The sequence below is a fragment of the Peromyscus leucopus genome, chromosome 2, assembly GCF_004664715.2.
Source record: "Peromyscus leucopus breed LL Stock chromosome 2, UCI_PerLeu_2.1, whole genome shotgun sequence".
Lineage (NCBI taxonomy): Eukaryota > Metazoa > Chordata > Mammalia > Rodentia > Cricetidae > Peromyscus > Peromyscus leucopus.
Window position 1 is genome coordinate 97,932,392 of NC_051064.1, and position 23,189 is coordinate 97,955,580.

Consider the following 23,189-nt stretch of genomic DNA (forward strand, 5'->3'; position numbering starts at 1 on the left):
CTACTTACCAAGTCTTAAAGGAGTACCCAGTATGAGATACACTATGTTAGGTGTATGGGGAAGGAGGGTCAGAGCATAAATAAAGATAAATTAGACAATTACAGTATACTCTAACAAGGTGAGACATATATCTAAACAGGTTTAATCAAGGTCAAAGAGGTGTGTAAATCATGAACTATATAGGAACATTTGGCTAAAAAGCAAAAGCAGAGCTGAAGAATTGGCCTGTTCTCTTCCTCACAAGTCATGTATCCCAGTATGAGTCCATTTCTATCCATGTTGGAAGAGCACCCTCTAACACTGCGCAAAAGGAGTTATCTGTGAGGCTAGACAGCAACCAGTATTTCAGGCATTGGGTGCCTTACAGGCTAGGGGAGGTGGGAGACTAATGATGTTAAGGCCGGGATCAGAGCACCTGGGCAGCAGAATCATGTTGTGCGATTGGGTGCAATGAATACCCATCTCAGTTTGTTTACCTTGTAGTACTGTCTACAGCCTTTCCTGGACTCCCAACCCCAGGAAGGAGCCTGCCAGTGGCTCACCCTTCCTGTTATTTGATTCTTTTGTTGGATGCCTTTGGTAGAAGTAGATGTGGAAACCCAAACTGTCAGAGAGAAGAACTGCCCTCGGAATAATTTAAATCTACCTGCTCATACCTTGGGTAAGAACATGGGGGCCCAGGGCAATGGAATGTGTGTCTCTGGTCTCCACCCTGGAGCTAGATGCTTGGTTCCCTCACTCCTTGCCCACCCTGAACAAGAAATTGTTTGCACTTTCCCGGGTAGCAGAGCACACCCCAAAGGCTCAGGAACAAGCTTGTTAATCTGGGTTTGGATTTCTTCTTGCCTTTCTTTGGTGTGGGATCTTGGGAAAGTACTTAATATCTCTGAACTTCACTGCACCCACCTCTATATCCAAACATTGGCCTTGAAGTGGGACTGTGAAGATTCCTATGAAGATACTACTCAGCATCTAGTTTCAGACCCCATTTTCCTCTTAGGTTACTTTCTGCAGGCACTGGTCTCCCTATCCTTTCTCTGTTCCCGAGAGTTTGAAAGGGATCAACAGAAAATTTAATTTGGAAGTTTTTCATAAGCACAGCATAAATTCACCATATCAAATAAACCTAATCTTGAGAAAGAACTACATTTCTCCTAACTTTTCTTTGGGATTCTAATTCCTAAAATGCAAATGGCAGTTAAACTCTGGCCCCCAAGTCAGTCTTCCATTTCTCCAGACTCCTTCTACAAAAAGGAAATACATCTCTATCTCCTTATGACTATTGCTGTTTGGCTCTCACATTTTTATGCAGAGTAATCTGATCCTAATTGACTCAATTCTTCTCCCATGTGGTGACAGTTGGTGTTCACTGAATAGTTGTCCATCCTTCCACACCTCCCAGTCTTCCTTGCAGGTGGATTGGGCCCAAGCAATGGGCTCTAAATAAAAATCACACTTTTGAGTTGAGGCCAGGGGCTTCTTCCTGCCCTGTCTTCTCTGCCATAGTACCAGTGGAAGTCAAATGATGAGATGGGATGTCACACAGTAGAAACAATGGGATGCCTAAGACAGTGAATGTAGAAAGAACAGGATGCCTAAGACAGTGAATGTAGAGAGAATGGGATGTCTAAGACAGTGAATGTAGAGAGAAAGGGATGTCTAAGACAGTGAATGTAGAGAGAATGGGATGCCTAAGACAGTGAATGTAGAGAGAAAGGCATGTCTAAGACAGTGAATGTAGAGAGAATGGGATGTCTAAGACAGTGAATGTAGAGAGAAAGGGATGTCTAAGACAGTGAATGTAGAAACTTCCTTTGACCCGACTTTCTTTGACACTTTGAATGAACAAAAAATTAATTTTTTAAGTCCTGAAATCTCAGTCCGTTAGCTCAGCCAATTACATCTTGACTAATAGGCCCCATTTTAAAGATGGATAGAGCAGGTCAATCAGTAATTACATAATATGCCAATCAAAGGGCTAAGGAATGAACAAACCTTTCTAATTCCTTGTAGCCATGCTCCACGGTCTATGTCTTCCTTAGTATTGAACATCACTTGGCACATCTTGCTTTGGCAGCTCTGTTTGCTTCAACATTGGTTCTTCCAACTTTTCCTCTCTTCTCTTTCTTTGGCATTAATAGAGAAAAAATATGAGAGGCCCACACCTTAAACGACGACATAAAAAATCATAGAATTCCTCCTAATTTTGTAATTCTTTCTTAGAATTTGAGTCTTAAGCAAGGGGCCACTGCTGGAAATGGCTATTCAGCATCTGGCTTCTATTTAGTCTGTGGCTAAAACAACAATAACAAAACACCCTCAAATTTTGTTTTCACCAGTGGATTTGTAGTATTTACTTTTTACTTGTTGAACACAGCAGGGAAAAGGTGAGATATGGCCATTATACTGTAACTGAATCATTTAGTTTTTTGGTTTGGAGTAGTTTGTTCACAAGAAAAACTCACATATTCAATAGTTGTTATCAATGATTGGGACAGTGAGAGACCTAGAAAATGTGAAAAGAACTTGATGTCACAGTCCTTTAAAGAAATATCTGATACACACACACACACACACACACACACACACTACAAGATAAGCACAAGAGGAATCAGTATCCTCTGTGCGTGTGTGTATGTGTGTGTGTGCACACACATACATATGTATATCACAAATGAGAAAGCTATTTTGCTAACTTGGTTCTGATTCCCAATGGGTCTTAGCAATCTGATTGGAAATGTTGCAGGATACTGAGTATTGGAGTCTTTTCCGTGCTTTAACCCCTCTTCCCTCCATTACAACTGTTTCATCTGTGCAGTGGATGACTAACTTATTATTCAGCAAATGGAAGAGACGTGCCCAGAGCCTCATATCTAGAATCCAGATTCAGTTCTTCCAGCTCTAGAACTTCAAATCCTCCCCAGCATGATGCGGCAGTACCCCTAGCCATCAGCCTAACAAGGCCAGTTTCCTTTATCTCGTTGAAGATGAATGTGATGAGCCCAGTCTGCTCCTGGGCTCTCTGAATTCCTTGTTCTCAAGGCCTCTTTACCTGCTGAGTCTCAGTCTTCATTCCTGAAATAGGAACTGTCCTATAGAGTCCAGTTCAGCTTCCTGGCCTCTGTCTGGCTGGTGGAAAGGGGCATTTCCGATGCATGCTCTTTACCAGTCTGTTCAAAAATAATATGTGTATATACTTGGTCCTCTAAGGCTGACAGCACCTATACTTATGACCCACTGGAATTTGTTTCTTTAATTGGGGGTTAGTGGGTGGGAGGACCAGAGAAGTCTGCACTCTGGCACCATCTACTGGCATTGATTCAAATCCAAGGATCCTGTGGAGGAGAGTTGTGATGTATTTACTTAATACATTGGATAATTCCTACTGCTTCATTTGATTTATGCTTTTAATCCATGGACTAGCCAAATGGAAAGAGAGCATATAGCAAATCTAATTATTTTGCTTTAAAGACACTTTGTACTACTACTTTTCCCAGTCCAACAATTGTGACTTTCCTTTTTCAGTTCTCTCAAAGTCTAAAAATATGTATTTTTGCTTTTATATAGACATCAGGGAACAGGGCATACGACAGCACACCTGAGCAAACAGGGGCTTTGGCTGACTAGGGGAGTAAGAAAATGCACTACGTTTTGAGTCTGTTACTGTGATTTGACAGTGAACACGAAACCCCCATTAAAACTCTGGACATCTTCAAAGGTGTGCTTCTCCTTTGTCCTGGTGCTTGGGAGCGAGATGCTTCTAAGAGTCTTTTGGCAGAAAAAAAAATCACATTTGGATACCCAGACCTGTCAGGTCAAAAGCAAGTCTTGAAGCCAGAACTCAAGACCCTAGAACAAGTTGAAACGAGTTTGTCAAACCCGTCCCCCCCCCCATGTCAAAATATGGCCTTTTCTCCTTACAGAATGCAGCCAAGCTGCTCTGTGGGGGTGCTAACTGCAATGTTTGGTATATTGGAGGATCTAACTCCTTCTAGGTTTCTATCAGATCTGTTTGAAATTCAGTGGCTTAGCAAACAGTGGTTTATTGTTGATGTTTTCTTCTGAAATGGAATCCCAAACAAATAGGGCAAAAAGCCCAGAGAAAGAATAGAAAAATGTGGCCTCTGGACTTTCCTAGTGTCTATCTATGCCAAGGAAAAAGACTGATATTCATTGTAAGCCCACCATGCCTCTCATGCTACTCAGGAGTATACAGTTGCTGAGACATTGGAATCTTATACCATTTCTAATGCTCTTGATCCTTATTACAGTTTGAATATGACATGTCTTCCACCATCTCATTGTCAACAAGTAGTGCTGTTAGGGGAGGTTCTAGGACCTTTGGGGCAGGAAGCCTACCAGCAGAAGTAGATCCATGGGCATCCTATTTTTCTTTCTACTGCCATGATTAAAAATACTCTGATAAAAAGGCAACTTCAGGGAGGAAAGATTTATTAGGCTTTTCCATCATTGAGGGAGGCAGGGTTAAGGCAGGAACTCAAGCAACTCGCCACATCACATCCACAGTCAAGATAGAGGGAAACGAACACTTTCATGCTTGGTTTCTCTCACCTAGCTTTTTCTTATACACTTCAGGACCCTGTGCAGAGAAAAATTGTGCTGCCCATAGTGGGGTGAGCCTTCCTACGTCAATTAACAGTCAATGCCCATAGGCCAACCTGATCTAGATAATTCCTCAGTTAACATTCTCTTCCCCAGTGAATCTAGTTGTTTTGTGGACATTTAAAACTAACTATCACACTGTGGTGGGGGCTTCAGAAGCTGAGGTTCTCTGCTTCTTGATCTTATAAGATGTGAATGTTGCAGTCATGTTGGGCAGAGCTGACCCAGGTGCCATGATGGACTTGGGAACCAAAGAAAACATCTCTCTTAAGTTATTGCCATCGGGTATTGGTCACCCCAACAAGAAAAGCATGACAACCTCTTCTGCAGAAGTAGCTGGATGTAGTGACAGAGAGCTTTATCTTCAAGCCATATCCTGTTCCTGTCCCTTAGAGTCCTAGGACTTTTCTATAATCATACTGCCTTGGTTTCCTCATCTGGGACAGAATCTATAAGGCTTATATAAGGAAATGCAAACATCCCTTGGCATAAGAGCTACAGAAGCAGCAATGGTGTCTCAGCGCCAGGGACCCATGCTTATACATTAGTATGAGGATGTGTGACCTTCAAGAAAAGAGTGTGCCTTGTTAATTTCCATATAACTTCTGGGGTTGTTGAAGACTTGACAGTTTTGACACTAAATTTGGTCATGGAGTCTTAGGTTAAATTCTTGGAATCCCTGCACTGTTTGTGGATCCTTCCCCTGAGGGAACTCTAAGTCCTAACCATACAGGTCTACTTGCTGCTTCTAACACTTACCTTGGCTGAAGACAGGTCTCCACCCTGACATGACTAATTCCTTCAGATCTCAGCTGAAAGGTCACTTCCTGGGGCAGCCTTTTGTAGTGACTAAGCTGAATGGGTCCCCTCAATGCCCCTCCTGAAAACTCTGGTAGTGCTTTTACTATATCTGTGGTGACAGTGCTTTCTCTGTCCTGACAGTCCTTTGCAAATTGCCAAGCTCCACAGAACCAGTGAGTCACAGCTATTTATTAGCTCCTGTTCTTATCTGGCAATAAATAAATTCAGCTTCCTCCACTAGGTCTGAAAACAGTTGAGGTTTGACTGACAGGCACTCTGAATCATATGTACCTTAATCCCTCATGTTGCCTCCAACTAAAACACCATCACCTCATTTAATGTCCAGCTTTTACTCATTTTTTTAAGATACAAGCCCAAGTAACCTCTACAGCAAGGGAAACATGCCTAATACTGCTAGTTTTTTATTTTTTAATTTTTTTCCTTTTATTTTATTTTACAATACCATTCAGTTCTACATCTCAGCCACAGGCCCCCCTGTTCTCCCCCTCCCACTTCCTCCCCTTCCCCCCAGCCCACTCCCCATTCCCACCTCCTCCAGGGCAAAGCCTCCCCCAAGGACTGCGACCAACCTGGTAGACTCACTCCAGGCAGGTCCAGTCCTTCTCCTCCCAGACTGAGCCAAGCATCCCTGCATAAGCTCCAGGTTTCAAACAACCAACTCATGCAATGAGCACAGGACTCGGTCCCATTGCCTAGTTGCCTCCCAAACAGATCAAGCCAATCAACTATCTCACCTATTCAGAGAGCCTGAGCCAGCTGGGGGCCCCTCAGCCTTTGGTTCATAGTTCATGTGTTTCCATTCATTTGGCTATTTTTTTTCAATAATTGAGTAAAACCAAAATTTATTATAAGCCGCAGTCGTCCTAGGGACCTCCATGCTATATATATAGCCTCCATGGTTCTATGGGTTGTGGTCTGATTGTTCTTTATTTTATATCTAGAACCCACTTATGAGTGAGTACATACCATGACTGTCTTTCTGAGTTTGGGTTACCTCGCTCAGGATGATTTTTTTCTAGTTCCATCCATTTGCCTGCAAAATTCATGCTTTCATTGTTTTTCTCTGCTGAGTAGTACTCCATTGTGTATATGTGCCACATTTTTTTCATCCATTCTTCCATTGAGGGGGCACCTAGGTTGTTTCCAGGTTCTGGCTATTACAAATAGTGCTGCTATGAACATAGCTGAGCATGTATCTTTATGGTATGAATCAGCATTCCTTGGGTATATGCCCAAGAGTGGGATGGCTGGGTCTTGAGGTAGTTCGATTCCTAATTTTCTGAGAAACCGCCATACTGATTTCCACAGTGGTTATACAAGTTTACATTCCCACCAACAGTGGAGGAGTGTTCCCTTTGCTCCACATCCTCTCCAACACAGACTGTCATTGGTGTTTTTGATCGTAGCCATTCTGACAGGTGTAAGGTGCACCGCTAGTTTTTGATGTCTACATTGCTTCTCTCCTCCAGGGCTTACTTCTTGCTTATAGGAGAGGAGGAAGGAATTCAATAAACAGAGGTTGAAGCAGAATTAACAGTATCTTTTGCAAGCATGATGAGAAATCAGTCCCATATTAATGTCTACTTTACTTTTCTCATTGCTATGGCCAAATACTTGACAAGAAAGAACATAAAGGCATAATGGTTTATTTTGGCTTATAGTCTGAGGGGATATGGTTTATTATGGGGATGGGTAGGCATGTTGGCAGAAGTGTGAGTTGCTTGGTCACATTGTGTCCACAGTTGGGCAACAAAGGGGTGTTGTCATGTGGCTTCGTCCTTTTCCTCATCACCTTGGGACTTCAGCCCATGGGATGATGCAGCTAACTAACATTCAGAGTGGAGCTTTCCTCCCCTTCACTGAAATCTCTTTCGAAACACCTCCAGAAGACATACCTCTGGGTATGTCTTTTAGGTGTTTTCAAATGTAGTCAAGTTTACAATGAAGATGACCTATCACAGCATCCTAATGGAAAGACTATAAGGCTATTTTTTTTTGCCACAAATTACCCCATTTTAGCCTAGAATGGTCTCAAGACATCCAATAGAGATCAAGACTGTAAGTCTATTTTTTTTTGCCACAAATTACCCCATTTTAGCCTAGAATGGTCTCAAGACATCCAATAGAGATCAATCCGCTATGGTGTTTTCATAGATGCAACAATTGACCTACCATTCACATATGCTTAAAGTCAATTTTTATTACTAGGAATTTCCTGTACTTCTCCCATATCCTAGATTCTGGGTGTCATGAGCTTTGATTCATCCTGAAGAGGGGGAAATTAATGTATTTCAGTATCTCCTAATAATTCAGTCCTGATAATAGTTTGTCTCATTCTCTCTGCTTCTTTTACTGCTTTAGTCATCGGGTTGTGGAAATACTGATGGAGACATTGATAGTGATGTGATGACATGAGATAAGCAGGCAAACAGAGGAAAACACAAAGCCAGAGTGGGTTCTCAAAAATATTGTCTAAAGAACATTCAACTCTTTGCCTTAATTTGTCTAAATTAATGTATTTTAATAGTAAACACCATAATAGCAACTCTCTTAATTTTATTCCCACTGCTGTGATAAAATATGCTGACAAAAGCAACTTAAGAGAAAATTCCAATTCCATGTCTATCAAAAATTCCATTCAATGCCAAGGCAGCAGGAACTTGAAGCAGCTAATCACACTGTATTGATAAGCAGAAAGTGAGGAATTAATGCATGAACATAAATGTTCAGCTCACTTTCTCAACTCATACAATTCAGAACCCCCTTCCTAGGGAATGGTGTCACCCACAGTAGGCAAGTCTTCCCACTCAATGAACATAATCAAGATAATGTCCCATAGACAAGTCCACAGTCCAACCTGATCTAGACAATCCCCCATTGAGACACCCTTCCCAGGTGATTCTCAATTGTGCTACACTGACAATTAAAAGTAACCATCACAACAACCAAGTTCAACTCTTTTTACTATATTTTATGCATCATATATCATATAATACAACCCTCCTGGGTATTTCCCATCAGAGAAGAATGAACCACTAACTAATTAAAAGAGACCAAAGAGTAGATAGTGAATTCTGACCCAGCATTAGTTGTGTATAGTTATTTCTCTGTCCTCTATGCACATCTTGCTAAGGACAAGTACAACAACCACTGAATAGATAAGGTATAAGACATTTTCTGTTTGACCCTCCAGATCAATTCCCTCCTAGATCTTGATTTTCTTTGAAGATTTCCTCCAATCTCCCTATCTGGCTGTAGAGCTTTCAGAGGCTCTATATCTTGGTTTCGGAGGTAGGTGGTTAACCTTTATTTAAAACAATTGATATACCTCCCACCCCAGAGGGATATGAGACCTAATGAGACCAATGAAACACAACCCTGGGAGCATGTGAGGCAATGTTGCACCTATCTCATTTAGGTAGACTGCTGGGCATTGCTACCAGGAGATGAGGATGAGGTCGATCTTCCCTATAGCAGGTGGAGACACAGACACATACCAAAGCCTGGTAATGCCATTTGGGTCCTGTATATAGCCAGGTGTACTGTTACCTCCATCAATGGCTTTTCAGAAAATTCCTCTGCTGAAACAGAATTTTCTGTCACTTGCAGTCAAAAAGTTCTAATGGTTACATCTATGCTTTGCCAGTGTTAGGCTTGGCCCCTTTCCACATATTAGTTTACTTAATCCTTACAACAATCCAAGAGGCATAGGTATTACTAACTTCATTTTATAACGAAAGCAGCTGAAGCTCAGAAAAGCTAAATATTTTTCCACTCCCAGCTAATTTTTTTTGTATTAGAATGCAGCTCTAACTTCTGCACTGTTCTCAAGGCATGGGTGGTTGTTAGAGTGTAACAGCATCTTGTCAGTTTTCAGAATTCCATGTCTTAACTCTTTTCTCTCCCCTCTCAACACTCCTAATCCATTGTCTCCCTCCTCTCTGCTCCTACACTTTGACTTCAGGAATACAAGGAGTAGACATTATTTGCTCAGAGTTAGTCATTCTTCTTCTGGAGGAAGAAGGCTGGCTATGATGATCACTGTGTACTCCTGGGCAACATACTGGGTGCTGGCAATTCTTTCTTTCTTTTCAGGTACTCAGTCATTCTTCGGGGCTTCTCTGACAACATCCGGATGGCAGGGGGTGGGAAACTTAGACTGATAGGCACCCTGCTTGGGCTTGGCATTTCATTGCTTGGGCATTTGTATGCAGCCAGTTGTGTTTGAAACCCTGCCTCTTTCTGACTTCACTTCCTAAATGTGCTGACATGCCTGTGAGCCAAACCAAACAGGTTCACAATACTATGCCTGGAGAATAGTCCCCTTTGAGTACAGCTGGCAAAACAAAACTTTCTCCAACCTGCAGAGAGGAGCTGCCAGCCCTTGTATGACCAAGACATGGGTCCTTGGAGACCTCATTGGACTTTAATAGGAAACGGTTTCAACTCAGCTATCATGGTGTGTGTGTGTGTGTGTGTGTGTGTGTGTGTGTGTGTGTGTGTGTGTTTATGGTCATTTCTTCCTGAGTTAACAAACCCACAGTGAAAAATGTCTAATGGTCACTAGCCTGCTATAGCCAGGTGTTTTCGGTAAATGATCCTCCCAACAGCCTTTTGTGAAAGCTATGGTTGGTTTCCTTTTTACAAAAGGAAAAATTGGGGCTTGGCAAGATTAAAGAACTTACTCCATGCTCCCCACCCACAAGCAGCAGAGGTCAGATCTAATCCAGCAGGGCTTAACTCCCAAACCTGCCACGGCTAGACCTACCTCCATTCTCCCCTCTACATCATTTTGCTTCCGTTCTTTGTGTATCCAGCAGAGTAGTAAGGAGCCATGGGAGGGACAGGGTTCTAATATCTTTCTAGCTCTGTGAAGTTCAGCAGGCTTGTTTTCTTCTCTGAATCTTATTTTTTTTTAATATATACAAAATGAAATGACAAAGTATCTGTGTGGCAGAGAAGTAATGAGGTCAACAGAAGTAGACATTTACATGGCAAGAGTACTCCAGGGCAAGGTCATATGTGGACAAAGCCAGTTCTTTGGAGTTCTTTGGAGTCAACTTAGATTCATCTCTAGTTTCTACCTGTTACTTATTTCATAAACTTGAGCAAGTTATAAATCTTTATTTCCTCATACATTAAAAAAACAACCTAGTGTCTTCCTAGTAAGTCCTAGTATTTGCTGCTAAGTTGAAACTTATAAAATGGTATCTACTATGAATAGTATATGGATGTCAATTTCTAGTATAAAAAAAACTGTGGCAGACACTTTGTGTTCCTGCTGGAGGTTACTGCTCCAGAAGGTTGGTTCTCAATGAAGTTAAAATAGGCCTAATAATGCTACTGTACATGCAGCCCTCTAATCTCAGTATTCAAATCCAACAAGTTCTATTTTCGTGTTTGTTCAATTAATAAATATTTGCCATAAGAACATTCAAGGGGATGAGGGGGGGACTCTGATCAGTATCAATTTTATTTAGGGATCTATGTTGATGGATACCCCATTTCTGTGCTTTCACAGCTGCTAAAACATTGGAAGAAAGAATGCGTTGACTCTCATATTCACTGTTAACGGCACTACTTGGATAACATGTACATCACCATGGCTTGAATTGTATGGCTAAGGAAATTCAGGTTTTCCACATTGTTCGAGGAGATAGAATAGGGAAGGGGAATGGTGGGCTTATTCTCTTGTCTGAGGTGAGTCGGTAGACACATGATTTTTTCCTGGCCAATGGGACCTGAGAAGAAATCTATTGGGGTAGAAAAGGGCTACAGAGAATAGAAAGATGAAAGTAAAGACTATGTGTTGTTGGATTTACTTGTAAAGCTAGGAACTGCCACAAGTAAACTGACTCCATGGAAGAAACTTCCCTGGTACACTAAGAACAGTAAAATAAAGCGATCAAAGATATTTGGACCATGACATTGCCAAGTTGGTATTTTTGCCATCCTCAGACCTGTTTCCTATTTGGATATCTAATTTAAATTTTATCTTCTGTTCTGGCCCCTGTAAGCAGCCTAACTAGTATAAAGATCAATTATATCACAACTCAGCTGCCTGCCCACCTTCTTGCAAGATTTGAGATAAGGTCAGTCAAAGTTCTTCCCAAAATGAATTAATACATTCTGGAGGAGATTAGCCATCAGTAGGAGCTGATAGACAGATGGTTCTGAGATTTGAGAAACATCCAAATTCTATCCAGGTGGCTCACAAGAACCCACAGCCTATGAAGGCAGTAACTCAATCAATGATCTGATAACCCAATTTTCTGAAGCAACAATGAGTCAGCTCTCAGGCAAAGGCTTTACCGTGCATGCATGAAGAAAGTTTACATAGCAAGAAACCACCAGGGCTTCACAGCGCTGAATATTTGGTTCCCTCCAGGAAGGGAGGGTTTGCAGCAGGGCACATAAAGTTCATTAGACACTGCTGAGACATGGACAGAATCTCTCAGGAGACTATCTGGTTACCTTTGCTCTGATGCTGTGCACATCAAAGAACCTGCTGGTGACTTATTCAGCTCCCTGGGGTCCCACATGTAGAAGTAAGTGTGTGTACTCGGAGAAAGATTCAAAGTCACCAGGGCATCTTATGCCTGTAACAAAACAGGGAAGGAAAATTCTGTTGTTGATGCCTCACAACAGAATCTGCTCCACTTGTGACTGGGCACGTGGCCTCAACGGCAGCACTCAATGTTCACTGGGAGCTTTGGTTTCTAGTCTCATGGAACAGAACCATGATTAGTACCCAGAAAATTGAGGAGAACATACTGAGATAGAAGTATTTGGGACTGCCTAGTATCAATAGCATTGTTCCCCATCATCCCCTTGGCTCACTTTACTCCAGTGACCTAGGCTCTGTCATAGTCCCACAGAGTGCCACAGTCTTTCCACAGGTTTCTCTCCAAGTCCCTCTCTTCGGACTTCCCTAAGTCTGCCTTCCTGTTCTCCATCTGCCCAGCTTAGTCATCTAAGAGTCCTTAGCATGAGTACCTCTCCCATGGAGGCCATCTTTGTTCCTCACCCAGTTCAGACTGTTGCTAGCACCTGGTGCCTCGCTGAATTGGTCTGTGTACAGCCATGTACTTACTCGCATGTTTTCCTTATTGTGATCTTTCTTACTAGATGATAAACTTCTTGAAGGGGGCTTCTTGTCAGTCATCCTCTCCACCGCGTTCTTGGTGCCTCACACAAGAACAGGCATGCGATATTACTTGTTGAGGAAAATGAGTCGTGTGAATGTTAGGCATTCAGTTCCCACCACATTAACAACATTGTTGGCCTCTTTGCTGATACTGCGAAGAGTATGTATAGTTTAGGTCAGTTCTGGGTGGCTAGACAAAGTCAGGCTGTTTTCCTGCTCCCTTGAGGTCCAACTCTTGCGTTATCACCCTAGTGGCCTGGCCTACACATTGCAACTCCATTTCTTTGATGTGTTTATGAGCATTTTGAAATTTGGCCTTTCTTCAAGAGGTCGAATTGACACTGGAGAGGAAAACAAGTGGGGAAAGCAGCAAGGATAAGGAGCCTCTTGACAGAACCCATTAGGTTTAATCTGTCAGGTGATTTAGGAACAAGAAAGGGGAAGTATGTAGCTTGCACCAAGACATCGTCTTTCCCGCTTTTTTCTCAACTCTAGGACCACTTTAGATAGCACAATCTTAGTTAAACCTATTTGTCATTATTCCCTTTACCTAGCCTCTTCCCCACTCATGTGTCATTGCAGTATACATAGTTCCAATATTGACCATGTCCCTGCTCATCTTCAAATCCCTCTACATTTCCCCACTATTCATAACAGTGTGGACCGGATGCTACTGCATAAGCTGACCCCTAGCTCACTTCCATTTCTTCCCCTTCTTTTCTTTGCACAATTTGCTTTCCAGCCTTTTCAAACAGATACCACCCCAGCCCCCCATCACATGATGCTTTCTCATGCTGCTTTCATGCTTTTAATGCACATTTCTCTGCCTGGATTGGTCCAAATGTCACTTCTGTGAAATCTTTCTTTATAATGGCTTCTTTACCCCTCACCTGTCATTTCTTTCTTATAGCATACATCCCATACCACTCATCTAGTCTCTGCTCTCTCTCCTGCACCCTCTCTCCAGAGTGGGTTTCTTGCAAATAAGGATGCTAGACTACTCGACATTACCCCATAGCTTGATAGAGCCTTAAAGAGACCAGGGCCCAAGTGTGTTCCTTATCTAGGATGTCTGAGAGTCCAAAACCAAAGAAATGAATCTGTTTTCCAAATGTAAAAAGGAGTACTTTCACTTCTGTGCCCTTCTTAGCCTCTTCTCCTCTTCTCTTCCAGTAGACTAATTGATTCAGGAAAAGTAGATAATGGAGGTAAAGGGCAGGCTAGATTGGAAAGCATTCTTTTTTCCTCTGCTCAGTTAGTCCAGTCCTTTTCTGAAGACAAAGGACACATGTGTTGGATGATCAGAATGATTTCTGTCTCAGCAACAAATACTGAATTTCTAGACCCCAGAAATGTGTCTAACTACAGAAAGTCCCCTTTGTCATTACCAATGAAGTAAGTTGCTTCTAGTAAAAGTCACACCTGGAACTACTTTCTGTGCTTGCTTGATCCTTCCCAACCTCCACTGCCAAGCCTAATTTTTCAGGTAGATTCGTTTTCTATAAGAAGATGGCCACTTACATTAGTGAAGGCAAGAAGGGATGATCTGTGTGGCTGTAGGTATGACTAAGCTAACAGCTTAATTCTTTAAGAACACTAATTGAGAAGTAGATCTTAGAACTTTGTTGTGGGCCAAGTTTAACTTTCTGGGGAGTATCTTTGTAGCTGAATGTTTTTCTGTGTCCCGCTTAGCCCGCTGTCAGGACAAATCTCTCTCACCCACAGGTCCTGCAGCTGCTTGGACCCAAATAAATACACAGAGGCTTATATTAATGACTAATTGTATGGCCTAATGGCTCAGGCTTTTCACTAGCTAGCTCTTACATCTTAAATTAACCCATTTTTATAAATTTGTATTTTGCCACATGGCTCATGGCTTACCAGTACCTTTACATCTTGCTTCTCCTGGCGTCAGCTGGTGGCATCTCCTCTGTTCTCCTTTCTTCTCTCCTATCTCTCCAGTTAAGAATGTTCCGCCTAACCTTATTCTGCCTCACCATTGGCCAAACAGCTTTATATACCAACCAATCAAATCAACACATATTCACAGCATACAGAACATCCCCATCATATCTTTGATCCACCTTGTATTATGCACCAGGGCATGGATGAAATATATTCCATTAGAATAAATTAAGATCTGGGATTAGGTTGAAGGAAGATTTTAAGTTCACTTGTTTACTCAGTTATCAAAATCTTATTTTATGATTACCCACTAGGTGCTAGGTATTATACTAGGAACCCAAATATCCTCAGTTTAATAGGATAGAGCTTTAGCCTTGACACACAGACATTCACAGATGCTCACATTTTCACATTTTTGCATGCTTCAAGGGGGATTATTCATTCCACAGGTACATGGAACCATCAAGGACCATTTTACAGAGAAAGTACCACTTAAACCAAGCGTTCAGGTTACTCTTCTATTGCTCAGACAAAACACTCTGGCCAGAAGCAATTTAGGGAGGGAAAGGATTTATTTTGGCTACATTTATAGGTTGTAATCCATTGTTTAAAGAAATCAAAGCATGAACTCATACCAGGACACCAAGTAAACAGGTGAGAGTCATCATTTGCACCAGAATGAACGTCTGGCCAGAAGAATAGAATAAAAAAACAGAAGCTTGGAAGTCTAAAATTGACTAGAGACCCAGCCTCACACAAACATCCTTCTGATGATGAACATGTGGCATCATGATTTGGGTCATTCTGTCACAGAGCTCTTGGAAGGTAAAATAAAAGACAATACTATTTCCATGTGGATATTCCTACTAATTGTACAAACTCTCTGTTACAATGGAGAGTTAATAGTCTATGAATTAATTATATATATACATATATTTATATACATAATTAAGAAAGGATTAATGATGTTATCATGCCATTGGCTTCTTCCTGTGTGCTCCCTAAAGTATAACACACTGAAAGTCCATAATAGAATTATGTCTACAGTTATTAGCTGATTTTCTGCTTTTAAAGTTTACAGGATTCCACTGTTGAATTTCCTCTATTGTCATTATTTTTTCAACCTCTTTTGGTTAGAATAGTCAGAATTTCAGGAATGTAATTCAAAATATTAGTTGAAAGGGACAAATGTGAAGATAAGCGTGAGGACTTTTTTTCTTTTTTCTCCTTTTTTAGTCAGCTGAAGAGTGCCGTGGCCTTTCTCCATTGCGCTGTTGTCTGGGCTTAGTCTAGCATTGCAGATTATCATTTCCCTGGCTAGTGTACTTTTCTACTTTGCACTTGTTTAACTTCCACAGAGCCCCACCCTAAAGTGCTTTATTGTCCCTGTGCTCCTCCTACATATGGTCAAAATCAACTCACCTTCCGGGTTGCTGACATCAGCAAATTCCCTGTTTGGCAAATGTGCCTTGGCTCCCAGTAACTCTTTGTTCAAGAAGTGTTACTGCAACGGAGTACTTCTGATACCCAACAAGTCCGTCTGATACCCAACAAGTCCGTCCAGGCCCCTGCAGACCTAGATGTACTCCCGAGAAACTGTGGATTTGAATTTACTGCTGCAAGCACTCCTAGCTAGACCTGTTGAGAACTGGAGTAGTGCTAATGAGCAAACAGCCAGGCTTCAATTAGTGGTCTGTGAAGTCTTTCTGGGTATCAAATTGCTTTTGCTGCTTGATAACCACAGCAGCTCACAGGGATGAGAGGGAACCAGGGAAAAACGACTCCCTTGTTAAATACAAACTTGTTGATAACCTGTTGTATCTGTAGACACAATTCAAGTTTTTAGTCTCCCCAGAGCTGAGGTTTAGATTACAGATGAATTATATAATCAGCGTTGGGTCCATTTCTCTTGTGAATTGGCCCCCCATAGTATTTATAATGGTATCTTCCTAGACTGGCTCTATAATTATTTAAGCCAGATTGATTATTTTGAAACAAATTGAGAAATAAATATGGACTTGCTACATCGGTCACCTCCTTGGTACTGGGGAGGGATGGGGATAGGGAACGTCAGAAGGGAAGAGGGAAGGAAGGAGCGCTTGGAGAATAGTTCACCCAGGCCCCAACTTCTAGTTTGACTCTTCCTAAATTCTTTGCTTCCAAATTCCTAAGTTTAGAATGCAGTAATGTTAACCCCAGAAACTCGGAAGACCTTTAGTATATGGTTTAGGAATAAAAGAGTAGCAAAGGGAAAGGAATTCAAGATTTTAAAAACCATTATTTGAATACATTTATTGCAACAAGAATGCTGTTATAAATATGCACAAGCAAAGGCCATCTTTCTCTAGGAATTGTCAGGTTCCAAGTTGGAAGGAGACATCTTTTGTAAAAACTTCCATGGGTTCCTGCTTTGAGAATAAGCATCTATTGCTAAATCTCTACTATGATTTTAAATGATCACAGCACATGCCACTTGATACAGCTCTAAACTGAAGTGTCTGCTTTCCCAGTGGGCTGTCCCTCTCCCCTTGCAATACCCCTTCTTCCAGCCTCAAGAAACACCATCCCATCTTCTGGTCAACAGTCTGGACTTAGGGGTTGCCGGGGGAGAGAGTATGACCCAATGATAGCATGCAGGGCATCTATTCTTACAATCAAACAGAGAATACAGCTTTTACTCTAGCGAACTTGACACTCAGCTGTTATTCCATCTAGCTATCATTATCTATGGATAATGCAGCAAAGAGGTTGGGGGCTACTTTTCAATAGTTTATTGTATTTTCTTAAATACCCTTTCTGGAAACTTTCAGAAACAAAACATAAAAAAATTATATACTTTATTACAAATGGTAAACTCAGAATGCTTCAAATCTCTTATTTACAAACAACACTGGGCAGGACACCCAAACAAACAAACATGGAATAACTTACAAAGGCAGGAAGCTGTTTATTGACAGTAATCAGCTTTCATCAAATTAAAAAAAATATATATGTACATACACAGTTGAGGGAGGCAGGCCAGGGGAGTTCATCTGCAGTCTAGCCTGGCCCTCACAAGCCTCCCTCCCCTCCCTAGCCCTCCCTGCTTTGTGTTCTTAAGGAGCACTACAGAAGCAATCTACAGTCTCTATTGCAGTTTGTAACCCACCCCCGCCCCCCTTTAATACTGAATGAGATCGAATGTTAGGTCCATGCAGTTCTTGGTCAATGTTAACGAAAAGTCCATCGTTCTGGCCGCGCGGGCACAGCCCGTTCGCAAAGCCTGGCAGCCAACAGGCCGCTGCTCTCTGGCTGCACGCCAAGGCAAGGCGCGCCACGTCCTTCCCACTCCAGCACACTGGGGGCGCCGTCAGGACGCAACCCAGTCCATCTTGTGTACCCTTGGCTTCGGTACTCCGGCACTTTTTTTTTTCTTTCGCAACCAGTCAAGTTCTCAAGTCTGTCTCTGATATTTTTTTTTCTTCCACTGCCCCTCAGCCCTGACAGTCTGTCCTCAAAACGTTTGCAACTGCTGCGTTAGCATGAGTTGGCACCCACTGTTAACGTGGTTCATGACTTTCTGTTTAAGCTGTGCCACCTGTTCCCTGAGCATGTTGGCCGTGGACGCCAGCTCCGAGTTTTGCGCTTTCAAGGTTTTCACTTTTTCCTCTAGCCGGGCGATCCTCTCCAGCTTCCTTTTCCGGCACTTGGAGGCAGCGATGCGGTTCCTCATGCGCTTCCTCTCCGCCTTGATCCGCTCCTGAGACTCCATGTCGATGGGGGACAGGGGCGGGGTCTCTCCCGGCATCTCGGGCACGGTCTGCGGCTCTTCCTTCAGGGCTTGCAGCCGCGGGTGCTGCACCGGGATCTGTTGGGGCAAGTGGTGCGGCGGCTGAGGCGGCTGCTGCTGCTGCTGGGGCTGCGATGGAAAGGCCAGCCCGGCCGCGCCGTAGGAGGGCGCCCCGCCGCCGCTGCTCAGCGCGCCCGGGTTGAAGTTGCTGAGGTTGGCGTAGACCGGAGGCTCACTGTGCAGGCTGGCGCTGTAGCCGCCGCCGCCGCCAGCGCCTGCTACCGAAGCCACCGCGGGAGCCACCATGCCCGCCCCGCTGACCGGTTGTGCCGCGGACGTGACGCTGGGCAGCGTGTTCTGGCTATGCAGTTCGGCCAGGGCGCGCACGAAGCCCTCGGCGAAGCCCTCCTGCTCATCGGTCACGTTCTTGGGGCACAAGAACTGGGTGGGGGTCGGCGTGGTGGTGATGTGCCCATTGCTGGACTGGATGATCAGGCGCTCCAGCTCGGGCGACGCCAGCTTGAGCAGCCCAACGTCGGGCGACGTGAGGAGGTCCGAGTTCTTGGCGCGGAGGTGCGGCTTCAGGCTGCCCACCGGGTCGGCCAGGTTCAAGGTCATGCTCTGCTTCAGGATCTTAGGGTTACTGTAGCCGTAGGCGCCGCTCTCGGACTGGAGGAACGAGGCGTTGAGGGCATCGTCGTAGAAGGTCGTTTCCATCTTTGCAGTCATAGAACGGTCGGTCAGTTCACGCGCGGTTGGCCTGGGCTGTGCGCTGAAGTTTCGGGGCCGCAACAGCGCGCTGGGGAGCGGGGGACACCCGCGCGTCCCTGCTTCGGCGACAAGTAAAGTTTGTCTAAGCGCGCGCGCTCCGGCCGGCAGTGCTACCCCCTGCGCCCTCCTCCCCAGCTCGCTGCAGGGAGCGCAGGGTTAAGACACCGCCTGCACTCGCGTTGGTCGACTCCCGCGCGCTGCCGGACTTTGAAAAGTCGCGGTCACTCACCGAGCGCTCTCGGGTAGTAAGTGGTCCCTCGGACACGGCGGGCCAGATCCAGAGACAGCGGCTCTCCGGCGGCGCTGATCCCAGTCGCCACGGAATTCTCGGTGGAAGCCCGCGATCGGGCTCCGCCGCCCGGACTCCGACAACTGTCCCCTCCTCCGCTGTGAGGGGGGAGGGGGACGCTCGGCGGCGGCGGCGGCCGCGGCTAGCGCTCGCCCAACTTCAGCCGCCTATGCGAGCCGGGCTGAGTGTAGTAGGTTCCTCTTCTCCCTTTTCTTTACGGTCTCGGGGGCAGCCGGAGGCGCAGAAGAGGTTTGCAAAAGTTCGCTCCGGGCCACTTGTTCCCCTGCCCGGTCTTCTGGGTCAGGAAAGTTGCTGGCCGGCGTAGCCGCACGCCTATTTCCTCGCGCGGGCAGGCGCCGCTCCCGATGCTGTCAGCAGTGCCGGGGCTGGGGAGCTGCTTCTCCGGGGAAGGCGGGAGATGGGACTCTCCAAGTGCTCCCCAAAACGCCGGTGCTGGAGCCGCGGGCGCTGGATCCAGGTAGTTGGTGAGGAAATGAGGACAAACCGAGGAGCAGCCCGGAGTCCGCGGCCGTCCAGGTTGGCCGAGTCCGCGTCCGTCTCTCTGTCTGCCTTCCTGCCTGAGCGCGTTCCTGCCCGGACGTCTCTGCCACACTCAGTGCAACTCTGAGTCCTTATCCAGCCTGAGCTCAACACTTATCTGCTACCAGTCAACCCCTAAAAATAGCCCATGATGTCACCCCAAGGCCTTCCCATTGGCTTGCGTCGCTCTCAGGGGGGCGGACCTGCCTGTCGCCATGGAGACCTCACCCTAGAAGATTCTTCTCTGGGCCCGCGAAGGCTCACGGGATGAGGTAATGCTCCGCTGCGCTCCTACAGTTGGGCCCTTCTTTCTCCTCCTCCCTCCCCCTCCCGCGCGGCGCTCCGGCTTGTGTTCCCGGGTTCCCTCCCCGGCGCGTCTTTCCCGGCCCGCCCGGTGCATTGTGGGCTGACGTCTTGGTTTGGCTGTCTAGTGACGGAGGCTGCCGGGTCGGCTGGACCCTTGCGGCGTCTGTCGGGGGCGGGCTCAAGTTCAGGGTTGGGGACCCGGACCGAGGCGCGGGGATCCCGAAAGCTGGGGAGGCGCGCTAGTGGCCCGGGGCGGAAGGCCTGGGTGGGGAATGGAGGTGGCGCACGCACGCACACGCACACACACACACACACACACACACACACACACACACACACACACACACGCACACTCGCGAAAGGACCGAGCGACCCGAGCTCCAGCAGGCTCCGCACTCCCGCACTTCCGGGAGGCAGCGGCGCGGGTTAAGATGGGTGCGTGCGCTCCGGGTGCGGGAGCGCCAGAGTGGGTTGAAGCTGAACGGGCTCGAGAGGGTCCCTCCCACGCTGAGCACGCGTGGAAGTTTGTCTCTTGGTTAAGTTCCGGAGGAGGATCTGCGCCGCTGTTTGCTGTACCTGGAAGCCAGAGATGTGCGGTTCTAGGAACCAGCTCATCAGGGTCCTCGGCAACAACAGTTCACCCTCTGGGGACATGCGGGGAGGGGCTCGCTTTGCCTCAGAGGGACGCGCTTTCTAGAGGTGAAATAAAGCTGCGACCCCAGCGTCCACGGGGGTGGGGGTCGAAACCAACATTTAAGGGTTCAAAACTCGGGAACCCCCTGCGATCGCCTGTGGTCGCGCGCGCACAGCTTGCCCCCGCCCTTTCTTCCCTTCCTGATTTGCTTCTGGGAAAACAAGTCTTGAGAGCCGCCGACTCGCCTGAAAGTCACGCTGCCTAAGCGGGAGTCCCTGGTAGAAGCAGGCTAAACCCTCCCCTCCCCGCCCGCTGGTGGATCCATATCCTGTGCGGCCTCTAGGAAGCGCTAGACACATGTGAGTGGTTTCTTTCCTAGGGTTCTGCTAACCGACCTCCATCCTCCACCCCTTAGGACTAAAGAGGTGGCAAACCCCGTTCTCTCATGGAATAAGTACAAATCTCGGGACTTCTCTGAGCTTTATTGGCCTCATCTACAAGTAGAGGGGATGAGGTCCATCGTACTGGGATGCCAGACATTAGTGTTATCTGCCTTGACTACAGGACTAGAAGGTGTTTAACTGGTTGTCCCCTTCCCTGCCGGCTTCGGCGTACCCCTAGGGCCTTCTCCGAGTACCAGGCTACAGGGGTGATTTGGCAGGAGCCGGTGAGCAAGGTAGCTGTGAGCCAGCTCTTCCCCAAGCCCTTTTCAGCCCAGGACTTGAGGTTTGAAGTTGGACCTTAAGTTACGAGGTTCTAATTTGGACTTGGCTGCCTCAGAACTCAGCCCAGGGTTTTTATCCTGTAGCCTTAAGCTATTTTGCCTTTGAGCATTCAGAACCCAATAGCAGCTGGTATCGGTGGGAAACGGGCCAACTCTTTTTTACTCCGTGTGCTCACTTCACTTTCACTCAGGCTGCAGAGGCTAACTAACTGGCTGCTGCCAGCCAAGGGTTGACCTTTGTGGGGGCAGGGTAGAGCAGGATTTCTGTGAAGTCCAGATCCATTTACTTCCCCCAAAGAGAGAACGAGTTCTCCTGATCGTTTTTGTCAAGGAGCTCATATTCTACATGATTTATGATAACAGTAATAAAAGTAAGTTTTGTCCATTAAACACCCACTACCTGCCAGTTAGTTCAAGCAGTTTAAATTTGCTGTTTTCTTCCCACAACCATCTTGAGAAGCATACATTTTTACCTAGACTTCACACAGGAGGAAATAATCCCAGAAAGTCTCCGTGTCTTGCTTGGGGCACACAGACAGCTGGAAAGTGACCTTAAGTCTGTGTTACATTCCTTTGTGTTTTCTGCACTCTGGCAAACTTTCCCTCAAAGCCTTGGTTATCTGCTTGGGAAGTGGCGCTGTTGGCGTGGACGTTGTTCTCTTGTTTCTGTATTCAGAAACTCCCAGACTTAGGACTTTGGGTAAATATGTCTCTTTTGCCCAAGGGTCCTGTGTATCTTCTGCCTCCTGGCTTAGGAGGCTAATTTTTCTACTTAGGTTAATAAATAGCACGTAAAGATCTGTTCTTGTTACAGCCTCTGCTTGCAATCCATCCTCAACGTCTCTTTGCCTAAGAGAAGGGATGTTTCACAGTTCAGACACAGCCTCAGCATTCTGGAAGCTCAGTTGGGAAGGGCTGGGTTATGCTACCTAAACCCATCATCCCAGAGGCTGTAGTCAGTGAAAGATTGTTACTTGCTCCTTCCTACTACTTGCCCACTGTGGCTGTACAGGGAACTCTGTCCGCTGTCCTGCTTCTCACTAGTTGTGACTGAAGGGGGAACTCAGCTAAGCTCTGACTGGCTCTCAATGTATCCACCTGAAAATGGCACCTTTCTTGCTCATATGCCTCTGGCCAAAACCCAGTCACGAGGCCATGCCTGAGATGAGGGTCTGAAAGGGGTCCTTCCTGCCTTCTTTCCTTCTTCAGTGGATACAGCCCCAACAACCCTTCAATTACAGCATGAAGTTCACATCCAGGCTTGGAGAGGTAGTGTATAGAGACATCAGGTCGAGGTGTGTGTCTCCTCTGAAGGAGAGCTAGCTACCCTGCACCCCATTCAGATTGTATGATGAGGCAGAAACTGAGGTTCTGCTTTGGAAGGGAAAGAACCGAGGTCACAGTGGATACCAGCCCCTGAGGGTTTTCAAGACCCCTCTCTATCCATTCCTGCAATTAGGGCCTGGTTCTGCTTGTATGGCCACTTTCTTTGATCCTGGGTTTGCCTTCAGTTTTCCAAAGACTTAATGAAGGCCCTGGGCTTTAAAAAATATATATATAAGAGATCCATTCTTTAAGTCTTGAAGATGGTCTTTTGTAATGCCGGTTGGTTGTAATTCCCATACAAGTAGGATACCAGGTATACCATATGCCAGTGGC

At 45.5% G+C, this 23,189-nt stretch overlaps 1 protein-coding gene and 1 long non-coding RNA gene across 2 annotated transcripts; both read right to left on the reverse strand.

The window, feature by feature from the left end:
• Nucleotides 1-931: 931 nt before the first annotated feature.
• On the reverse strand, nucleotides 932-20,134 carry LOC114693769. Its single transcript, XR_003734600.2, has 3 exons — nucleotides 19,267-20,134; nucleotides 11,920-12,044; nucleotides 932-2,126 (listed from the first exon to the last, which is right to left on the reverse strand). It is a non-coding gene; the product is annotated as an uncharacterized LOC114693769 (long non-coding RNA).
• Jun (Jun proto-oncogene, AP-1 transcription factor subunit) lies at nucleotides 16,775-19,973 on the reverse strand. The gene has a single exon (XM_028870303.2). It carries the CDS (start codon nucleotides 18,993-18,995, stop codon nucleotides 17,991-17,993), a length of 1,005 nt encoding a protein of 334 aa, XP_028726136.1. The 5' UTR covers nucleotides 18,996-19,973; the 3' UTR covers nucleotides 16,775-17,990.
• Nucleotides 20,135-23,189: the final 3,055 nt, after the last annotated feature.

Excerpts from the sequence above, each read along its gene's own strand:
- Jun (XM_028870303.2), bottom strand. The coding sequence starts at position 18,995 with ATGACTGCAAAGATGGAAACGACCTTCTACGACGATGCCCTCAACGCC.